This window comes from Zingiber officinale, chromosome 4B (genome assembly GCF_018446385.1).
Source record: "Zingiber officinale cultivar Zhangliang chromosome 4B, Zo_v1.1, whole genome shotgun sequence".
NCBI lineage: Eukaryota > Viridiplantae > Streptophyta > Magnoliopsida > Zingiberales > Zingiberaceae > Zingiber > Zingiber officinale.
The window spans coordinates 47,741,387-47,752,479 of record NC_055993.1 but is presented as its reverse complement, the minus strand read 5'-3'; the positions used below and the strand labels follow the sequence as shown (position 1 = coordinate 47,752,479).

The 11,093-nt window shown below is 37.1% G+C and overlaps 1 protein-coding gene and 1 long non-coding RNA gene across 2 annotated transcripts; one reads left to right on the top strand and one right to left on the bottom strand.

The window, feature by feature from the left end:
* Positions 1–209: 209 nt before the first annotated feature.
* Positions 210–5,225, bottom strand: LOC121975028. The gene is made up of 3 exons (XR_006110193.1): positions 661–5,225; positions 471–575; positions 210–269 (listed from the first exon to the last, which is right to left on the bottom strand). It is a non-coding gene; the product is annotated as an uncharacterized LOC121975028 (long non-coding RNA).
* A 587-nt stretch (positions 5,226–5,812) lies between these two features.
* Positions 5,813–7,002, top strand: LOC121975027 (germin-like protein subfamily 2 member 1). Its single transcript, XM_042526380.1, has 2 exons — positions 5,813–6,210; positions 6,306–7,002. Exons 1-2 carry the CDS (start codon positions 6,102–6,104, stop codon positions 6,845–6,847), a joined length of 651 nt encoding a protein of 216 aa, XP_042382314.1. The 5' UTR covers positions 5,813–6,101; the 3' UTR covers positions 6,848–7,002.
* The last annotated feature ends 4,091 nt before the right edge of the window (positions 7,003–11,093 follow it).

The following is an 11,093-nucleotide window of genomic DNA, read 5'->3' as shown; positions in this document are numbered from 1 at the left end:
ACCTAGGTCCTGAACATGTGAAACATAGTTATATCACTACCCATGAGCATGATAAATCAGGTACAAGATCAATAAGAGATGCAATCAAACAACCAATCAAACAGGTAACATGTATTGGGCAGTGATTAACCGAAACAAATATGAAACACAATTAATGCAACATATTATTTTCATTACTAAGCATATCAAAGACAATAAGTCAAAAGTACCCGCCTCCGAAAATAGAAAGGTCCAATCTGACTCCGAGATACTCGTCTCGCGTCAAAGTCCTGTGGCATCAAACGTAATGTCTAGTTTAGCTAATTTATCATACAACTATTAGCCAAACTAAATTCTAATCTATCGACCAACTAGGGTTAGCTTCATTAACCCTAATTACACCTTTAGATTTATTTCTAAACTTAAGTTAACAAGTATTGCTAACACAACTAGAAATCACCTACAACGAAGATCAAAACCCTAAACCTTACCTTAAATTCCACAGCTGTAATCACTGATCCAACGCCAAGAGATAGTTGCTGCTGGAATTAGAATAAATCCACAGTAAAGCAACCCTACGGAAAATCTTTTCCCCACTGTCAGATTAATAAGATGTGAACATCACCAAATCAAGATATCCAATTACATAACACAAAATTCCTTACCAAGAATCCAACTTACCCCAACTGTGACCTAACTTCACCACAAAGAAGGAATGATCAAGAACAGCGGAGAGGCGGCACAGCGAGAGGCGACGCTGCTCCGTGCGACGCCGGTGGGTAGCTAGGGCACGATGGCAGTAATCGAAGGTGCTCGGTGGCTGGCGGCTGTGAACTCCCCAACAAGGGCTCGGCTAGGGCACGGGGTGAGTCGCCGACACTGCTCGACGTCGGTGGAGATGCTAGGCTTGGCGGCGAGCCGACGCTAGGGCACAGGAAAAAGGGCGGTGCTCCGTGCGTCGCCACCGCTTGGACAGGGAGGAAGAGGAAGAAGACTTCGGTCGACGGTGGCTCGTCGGATCAGAGAAAGGGAGGAGAAGTCGCTGGTCGGCCGGGGCTGGCTAGGGCACAGAGGAAAGGTGGCGCCGTGAGGAGATCGGAGAGGACGTCGGTGCGGGCAGTGGAGAAGAAATTATCGGCGCCGGTTAGGGCTAGGAGTCGGCGACGGGGGAAGAAGAAGGAAGAAGATGTGGCTGTCGGAGGATCGCTCAGCTCCGCGTCGGAGTGGCGGCAGAGAAGAAGAAGAAACGAGAAGGAGAAGAAAGGGAACCGCTCGGGCACGCGGGGGTCTCAGCGAGGAAGAAAACGGGAATAAAAAGAAAATAAAAAGAAATAAAAGAAAAGGAAATGTAAATATAAACTTTTCCTCGCTTAAACGGGTCGCCTAAACAGGCTTTTCCGGATCCCGTTTTTATCCCCGTCAACTCGCCCGTACGAGCTCCGAAAAATTCCCGAAAAATTTCCAAAAATTCCCTTATTCATATTCGCCTATTTCCGGTATTTTACAGCAATACAGATAGATGTATCTATTCAAACAATTTTTGAGGAAATTTAAAAATAATGTTTGTAACGAAGTAAGACTTGAGGGGTCAATATGCAATGTTTATCTGTGAAGAAGCATCTTCTTTCTGCTCATATTATTTTCTTGATAGTGTGCAAACAAAACATCAGAAGTGTCTTAGAAATTCTGATGATGCTTGTCAGCCGATAGACCCATCGATGCTTTCTATTTTCAAGTTTCTTGGTAAGTTAATGTGTACATTGCTTTCTAGATGGTTAATCGAAGAAGAATACTATGTTGCAAGAACATATATACTCTTAAATTGTGAAGAGGTCAAACCATACATAAAGTAAGTAAACTTCTTAAATCAAACATTTATCCTCCGTTTAATTATTTTGCTTAATATCCAAAGTTTTATATAATTACTTTTTTTCTCATCTTGTAGGAACAACAATTATATCTACAAAATCCATCAATTGGTGCAAGTGAGGTAGCTACAAAGTTAGAGACCGAATTTGCATTATGGTTTCAAATATATGTAAGTTAGAGAATTTGTGAAAATTTTGAGTTCATGCCTATTAAGAAGTGTTCTAATATATATGTTAACTATTTTTATAGGTGAAAGACTGTAGAATATCAAATGTGTAAGATGATAAGATAATGAATATTACATCAGGACCCCTTCGTAAAATAAAGGTGTATTCTGGTTACTATATTAATGGCCTTAAATTCCACGTTCACAATGAGATTCACAGAGATTAAATTATGATTCTGGTGTTTGCGTCAAAGGATCTATGAACAACAATAACACTGAGTTTGATTACTATGGTAGACTTGACGAAATCATAAAGATTGAATATCCTGCATTACCAATAAAGAGGTGTGTGTTGTTCAAATGTTCATGGTATGATCCGACCCTACGAATAGGTACTAGAATTCATCCAAATTATAATTTAATTGAGGTTAATACAAATAAAAGATTCAACAAGTTTGAACATTTTATTTTCGGGATACAAGCGGGGCAAGTTTTCTATCTTGAATACCTTACGAAGAGAAGAAGATCTAGTGAATAGTTGTTTGTTTGTCGAATAAAGTCTCGCTCGATCATAGAGATGTCGAATACAATCACTGCTCAAAACCATGATGTATTTCAGAATGATGAAATGGAGAGGCATTCAGTTGATTACAACACCAATTTACTTTTCAATTACTTGTAGATGTTAATAACATTTATGAAGAGATAGATGATGGAGAGATGTCCATCAGTGAGGATGAAGTTGAACTAAGCTCATCTAGCGATGAGAACATAGAAACTATTAATGTTGATTAGTCAGATGTTATTGATGATTAAATATTAACATTATTATTTCCGTCAGTAAGTTATGTTTCCATATTATTTTGTATTTATATTATCATATTTTTAAACCTTATTATAATGTGTTGCAATGTTATTTTGCAGATATCATTATGGCAGAGCAGCAACCTGTGGCACCCCGTGGCTACAAGGTCCTTACTGTTGTCGGGGACTCGTAAGTATTTTTTCTTATTAATAATTCAAGTTTATATATAACTTTATTTATAATATATTTCCCATAACTTAATATTATTTCTTGCATATTCACTCCAAATGTCCACCAAATTGCCATATATATCACTGGAAAGTTTGCACGTCTGGTACTGCATGGAGGCATGTAGACCAAGAGATGAAATTATTTTATTATAATGAATTTGTGGTAAGTAAATTTAATATATTTGGTATTCTATAATATAGTTATCATTTAAACTAAATGTTTAACTTATAATTATAGAAAAGATATCCATGGGTGGACGGGTAAGAAGAACAATTTAAAGCTATATGGAATACTTATTGTACCAAACTGTACATATATCTTATGTATTATATGAGAAAGAAGAGCACTAGGCCTGCGTATGTTTCTAAGACGATTTAGAGTGCATGGACGGCTACCTGGGCTGTAGAAAGATGGCAAGCAAATGCTAAAAAGGCAAGAGCAAATAGAAATACAAAGCTAGGTGGCTCGAGCACCGGAACCGCTCGACATATGTCAGGATCCAGATCTATTATTAAGCATACCATGAATCTGGTGAGTATAATTTAAAGTTATACATTGTAACAAATTTTGTATTTATTACTAAACTTGTATAATTTTTTCCCAAATTTTTGGAATATAGGAACGTGAGCTTGCCCGACGACCCACATGTATGGAGGTCTTTCTCAAGACCCACAAGAAGAAGGATGGATCATTTGTTGATTCTCGATCTCAAACTCTACATGTAAGATTATTAACTTTATTACATTTGTTCATTTCTATCTTGATTAGTATGTAATACTGATCAACTTGGATATTATATTTTTTTTTATCTAGCAACTAATGACAAAAAGGGTGACTCAGACATCTTAACCATTAGCAAAGGGGGCAGAGTCACAGTCTTTATCCACCGACGCTCTAAATAAGATTTATTATGATGTTGTCGATGGAAGAACAAAAAACTCCACCCTCTACAACCTTGGCTCTTCGGCTAAAGTTGCATTTGATTGTTTGAGGAATCCAGTAGGTCGTGCTAGTTCCCCTTCTTCTAGTGAGATGCAGTCTTTAAGACGTGAAAATCAAGAACTGCGTACTTAACTAAAATTAATGGATCAGAGGATGACCGATATGGACCAGTGGAGAGCTGATGAGGAGAAGAAGAGAGTCGAACGTGACAAGAGTAATGAAGCTCTCATAACCCAGATGCGAGCGATCATGGCTAATTTCACTTAGGCATCACATGATTTTGAGTCATAGGAGACTCAAGATCCATCAGACGGTGATGATTAGTTTTTTTGAGGTTTGTTCAACTACACTTTAGTTTTTATTTATCATATATAGACCATAGTAATATATTTATTCTATTTTGATATTATAATATATTTATTTTTAAATATTTTATTACTATATGTTTCAGGAGTCACGTTCAGTCCTATTTACATATTGACTCTTCATTACATCATATGCTCATTTTTGTTCAGGTATCATTTCATATAAAATTCGTTATACATATATATGCGAACAGTTTATTTATACATCAACATGATCATTTTGTATTTGACTTTCTACAGGATTTTCTTTATTATTTAGCATTCTTGTATTATTTGGAGTACTTTCTAATGCGGTATGTATTATGTAAACTTGAATTTAGATATGGATATTTGCATCTATATATTATGTAGATTTAGTTACATATAGATTGTATGAAATGAGTTTTTTTTTTTTGTAGATTTTACTAGTGTGTGATTGTTATATGATATATATATGTGTAGATTATATTTGATGTGTGAATTGTATGATATCATCGTTTGTGATAGTTTTTTATATATTTGAAAAATGTATATGTGGAAGAGTATGTAAACAAACTGAATCTTTTATTTTTATTTTTTCATTTTACATCGGAATACTGACGGAACAATGTTTCGTCGGAAATTATCGAAACATAAGGATTTGATAGATTACCGACAGAACTAGCAGTTCCGTCGGTAATACCGATATAACTGCTGGTTCTGTCGGTATTTACTGATGGAACTGCTAATTCTGTCAGTCAATACCGACGGAATCAACATTTTCCATTGGTATTTACCTTTTTTTACCAACGGAAAATATGTTTATGTCAGAAGTTATCCGACTTCCGGAACAGTGTTTCTTGTAACATTAACGACAAAATTATAATTCCGTCGGTAAAATATTAACGACGAAAATATCCCGTCGGCAAAAAACGACATGTCGGATATTACCGACTGAATAAAGTCCGTCGATATATGTATATACCAACGGATATTTCTATCAGTAAAATTACTTTTTTTTGTAGTGAGATCAAAGCCATTATGTTAGTATTCACATTGCAATAATTTGATCAAAACTACTAATGTGGTAGTGGATATAACCTTTGGAATTTCGTGTAGTTATATATGTTCATGTAGCTATTTTACGCATTATATTGTTCTTACCTATTTTGTGTTGCACCACTAAGAGATCAAAATTACTTCAATAATATTTACATTATAATAATTTTAATTAAATGTACTGCAATGTGGATACTCAACATAAAGTTTGAGATTTTATATCATTGTGCTTTATGGGTTATACATAGTAATCTTGTGCATTGTTCTCACCGCTATGTTGTGAGTTACATCATTGAGAAATATTACTAAAATCATTTCAGTATTATTCACATTGTAATATCTTTTCTATATACTGTATCAGTTTTATTAAAAAGTAAAGACATTTTAAGTAGTACTAATATGATTCGTTTGGAGTTGTGCCTAATGATTGTATCATTTCAAGCCGTATCAGTAATTTAGAGATGTGCCCCTAGTGATTCATTGAGAGCTATATCAAAAAATAAGATCATCTTAAAAAATAAAATAAAATAAAATATGGACACGGATAATCCGTGGCATACCTCTACTCCACGTTTTCTTTTTAAAAGAAATTTATATAGTAATAGCATTCCGTGCCAGCACCAGCGCTCGGACCACTTTCCTCTCTTTTTCCTGAATTATATATACCTTTTATTTACTCAACTCTTCACCGGCCCCCAATTCCCAAGCTTTACCTTCAGCATCAACCATGTCCTCCCTCTTCCTCTGCCTCCTCCTCGCGGCCACCTCGTTAAACCTCATCATTGCCGCCGACCCTGATATGCTTCAAGACCTCTGCGTCGCCGATCTCAACTCCGGTAATTCAATTCATCAAACTAATTGAAAAAAAAACAAACAAACAAACAAATTCTCTTGAGAAAGTACTAACCTCATTTTATTCTTGTCATCGTAGCTGTGAGGGTTAACGGGTTCCCGTGCAAACCGGCGACGAATGTGACGGCGTCCGACTTCTTCTTTGCTGGCCTGGCCCATCCCGGCGCAACCAACACCACAATGGGTTCGGTGGTTACGGCGGCCAACGTGGAGCGGATCCCTGGCCTCAACACCCTTGGCGTCTCACTGTCGCGCGTTGACTACGCCCCGGGAGGGCTCAACCCGCCTCACGTCCACCCTCGCGCCACCGAGATTGTCTTCGTCCTCACGGGGGAGATAGAGGTAGGATTCGTGACAACGGCGAACAGGGTGGTGGGGAGGAGGATCGGGCAGGGGGAGGTGTTCGTCTTTCCGCGGGGGCTAGTCCACTGGCAGCGGAACGTGGGATCGACGCCCGCAGCAGCGATCGCGGCTTTTAATAGTCAGCTGCCGGGGACTCTGGGCGTGGCGGCGGCGCTGTTCGCTTCGGAGCCGCCGGTGGCGGACGAGGTGCTGGAGAGGGCGTTTCAGATCGGAGCAGGGGAGGTTAGGCGGATTAGAAGACGCCTCGCGCCCCATTAGGCAGTAATTTTACCCAGTTTGTGACTTAATTTACCCGGACATGTCGTCAGATGTTATTATTCTTGGCTTTTTGTCGTGGCGCAATAAAGTTGTATTGCTTTGGCTTACCAAAGATGCTTTTCGGTACATTTTCAATTCAACATTTTCAGTATTAATTTTTTTTTCTCTTTCCAGAATGTCACTGCGTGCCAATTAGGTCATTGCATATTTCTAAATTTTAAGAAAAAACATAAAAGTGTATAACCATTTTTCTATTTTTAAACATCGAATTTTATTGAAAATGTCAGGTGGCAGCCTGGAATCTGATTTTATTTTACCAACCTTGATATTTCAATTGCAGCTACCAATTTAAAGCATTATGACTAGAATGGGCTATAATGCTTTATGACGTGGATCGTATGATGCAAAATTAATGGAACCGGGTCCACGTATAATTACTTTTATATATATATATATATAATATTCTTTTTATTCTCTCATCCTTTCCATTTTCTATTCAAAACAACGACGACAAAATTTAACCAAATCTAAATTTCTCTCTCTCACTCCTTCCTTCTTCGTTGTTGTCCGTCAGACCTCTCACTCCTGCTGGGAAAGTAAAGCAAAGACATTGTAAGTTAAACCCATGTTACAATCGCTTGCTTGTTCACTAGCTGGCTGACAGCTCCTTAAACTGCCACCAAACACATAGTCGATACCGGTTTGCTTAGCACTCCTCTCTATTCTCGATTGTAAGCTTTTCCACTCCACTGTCTGTTGTTCAGCTCTGTACAATAATTTTTAGCCCTGATAGATCTACAACTCATAAGTCCTAGTTGCTTCCTTACCAATTTTTGCTTATGTAATTTGTAGGGAACTTGCCAAACATCAATTCCCACATTTTATAACCAATGGTAATTCGTTTCATTTTAAGTTGTAATTTTCGACCGTAATCCTAAAATATATTAGAAAGAAGGAAGGATTTATGCTACAACGTACAAGATCGATGCCTATTACAAAAGCCTACAACCACTTGAACAGTTAGTTGCTACACGTTGTAACAGCTACTTCGACAGTTAACTGCTACACCTTATAGCAGCTAACTGTTCAAGTAGCTGCTATAACGTGTAGTAGCTACTATAACGTGTAGTAGCTACTATAACGTGTAATAACTACTTAGTAAGTCATTTCATTTTAAGTTTTAATTCTCTTTCTTCTATTCCTATTATATATTGTTTATACATGATTATCTTTATTGGATGTCCCAGGTGTTAAATTGTTAATTAATTCCACAGCTAGCTGCTACATCTTTGTAGTAGTTACTTGGAATGTTATCTGCTACAACGTTGTAGCAGCTAATTCGATAGTTAGCTGCTACAACATTATAGCAGCTACCTCCATAGTGTGGGTGCTACAACGTTGTACCTACCATCTTGACACTCCAAACAACCTTTTCTTATAATTTTTTTTGCTATAAAATTTGTAGTAAACTTGCCAAATATCATTTTCCAAAAACCATTTAATGGTAATTTCAAGGTAGCTACTTAGATGATACTATACTGAGTAGGCAGTAGACATTTATATTTAGGGTTTTAATTTTTTATGATTTAAGTTGTAACTTCTACAACATGTATCAGCTTTCAATCGGGTAGCTATAACATCTTATACCAGCTATTCGACAGTAGCTACTACATAATGTAGTAGCTACCCTACAATAGCCCCTCCATGTTATAGCAGCTACCCTACAATAGCTGCTACACGTTGTAGCAGTTACTTTGACACTCCAAACAAACATTTCTTACCAATTTTTTGTTATAGGTTGCAGGAAACTTGGAAAACAGTATTTCCCACAAAACTTTCAATCATAAGTTTTTTCAATATAAGTTGTAAATCTCTCTAATCTTAATATCTATTTTCATGCATGGACAAAGAAAGTGAAAATATATTGTGCAATTACCTTTTTATCCTCATCGGCTAAAGTTTTAACCCCTAAACTCGTGCATGACAAATATTTCGAAAGAATTTCATTGATAGTAGATCGGTGTCCCACGATGTCTTCGTCAATCAATCTCACCGCGATGACTTGTTTCTTATTCAAATATTCGCCTTCATCGTAAGTATTGCGTTAAGCTTTAAAGTTTTGATTCTTCTTATTTTATTTAGGGGTATGAATTTTTAGGGTTTTGATTTGTCTCCTAGCCTCTACAATGATGTTTAATGATTATAGGTCTTTGGATTGAAGATTTACTTTGAGGGAATATAGGGTTTAAAAAAAAGTTTGTCTTTGTTGTAGCAGTGAATTGATACAACGTGGTTAAACCCTACAGTCTCTATTGGCTTCTCATTATTGTAGCAGCTACTTGACCCTAAATACTATAACTTGATTAGTAGCCATGTTGTAGTAGCAACTAATCCCATTGTAGTACCTAGGAGAAATTATAGATATTGTAATGCATATTATAGTTAAAAAATAACAGTGTATCATATTATGGGTGAAAACTAACTACCTTGTAATGAAGCCAAATGATTATCAATAAAATCTTATGTATTTGTTTGACAGAATTAAATGGAAAGCCAAAGAACTTCTACTTCCCTTGCATATCGTAAGAAAGTGTATTAGAAAAGTAATTACCCTCACTTTAAGGGTTTTTTTATCATCACTACACATAACGACTGACAAATTGAGTTGATAAATGGAAGCCCATTTGCTTAGGCCATAGCCATGCTTGAAATTGTAAATATCCGAAGCCTTATACAAAATATGTTTAACAATTGGAATGTTGAAGCCAGATGTTACATCTTTCATAATAAGGAGATTAGCTTTACAAGGTAAGATATTTCACTGATTCTAAGACTCCTAGACCAAGGCGACGAAGTAAATTTATAGTAGCATGCATCCACCACCCTACTATTTCTTTAACACTTCAGTAATGTGGAGTGTACACAGAAGAACTAGATAATAAGATGATCAACCTTAGCAAACAACCTTCATCTACTGAATCTGGTACTCTCTTTTGCCAATTTTAATATTATATTTCTTTATTTGTATTTTATTTACTACTACAAGTAATATATCTAGATTACTAGTACAATCATCAATAAATTATGTAGATGATTTTGATAATTTAGGTAAGTATAATTAGTGTAAGGTTGTATATGACTATATAAGCTCACAACTGGGGGGCATTGGTGTGATGCTTTCATAGAGACCGAAGCTAGAGGGTCTTGAGGGAAATCAAGCTTCCATGCTCAAAGGGTTCACACATCTCCTTGTTGTAAGTTCTCAAATTTAATGATAGACTCATAATTTATGTATAAAATTTTATATTTAATCATTTTTATTGTATTGCAGGTATAGATATGTGAATATGTCAGAATAATGGATCCTTACAGACAACATGCTCTTCCAAGAATATGTAGATTGAAGTGTCAGGCTCCTATGTGGAGACAATAAAGTCTAGGATTGCAGAAATACATGCTACCAAAATAATTGTTGATTTAAGTCTATCGAATCTAGAGACACATCTTCTCTCAAACAATTCCCTAGAAGATGCTGTAGAACATATAGATTAACAAATTACTAAGGGGTCTATATGTTGGTTGCTACTCGGAATATCGTACTGGTTCCCCTGTACAAAAATTTTGTACAAGTCCCGAACCTTTCCTAACTATTGGTGCGGTTAGCACTAACGGTCTAACTCAGGTTTTGATTAATGACAAAATAGGTTAAGCTAGTTTAGTTGTTGATCTAACACTCTGACCGAGTGTGCAGGAGAAGTCCAGACAGGTCGACGGGCCAACCTGATGTCTGACACGAAGTCCAAACGGGTCGACGGGCTGACCGGACGTTTGACACGAAGTCCAGCTAGGTCGACGGGCTGATCGGATAGCTGGCACGAATTCTAGACGAGTGGAAGGGCTGACCTGACGTCTGACAGGTAAGTAAAGGTAAGTCACTAGAGGGGAGTGACTATGAGGACGCGTTCCCGGGAAGGGAACTTAGGCGCCGATCCGACTTAGAACCATTTCGGAACTCTAAGTCGAGATTCTGACTCGATTCCGGTCTCAGAGAGACGGAATCTAATTAATACTCTTTCTGTTAAACTATGAACTGTGCTAATAATCTATTTTGCAGGATATATATTTGTCTCGGACTAATGTCTTCTTGCAGGAAGGAAGCTGCTGGAAATCAAGGTTCGGGCGCCCGAAGGCAAAATGTTTCCCCAATGTCGCTGTGCCACGTGGAGTTAGCTGGTTGGCTCGGCTA

Excerpts from the sequence above, each read along its gene's own strand:
- LOC121975027 (XM_042526380.1), top strand. The coding sequence starts at position 6,102 with ATGTCCTCCCTCTTCCTCTGCCTCCTCCTCGCGGCCACCTCGTTAAAC. Across the intron at positions 6,211-6,305 it reads CGTCGCCGATCTCAACTCCG|CTGTGAGGGTTAACGGGTTC; the intron begins GTAATTCAATTC and ends TTGTCATCGTAG.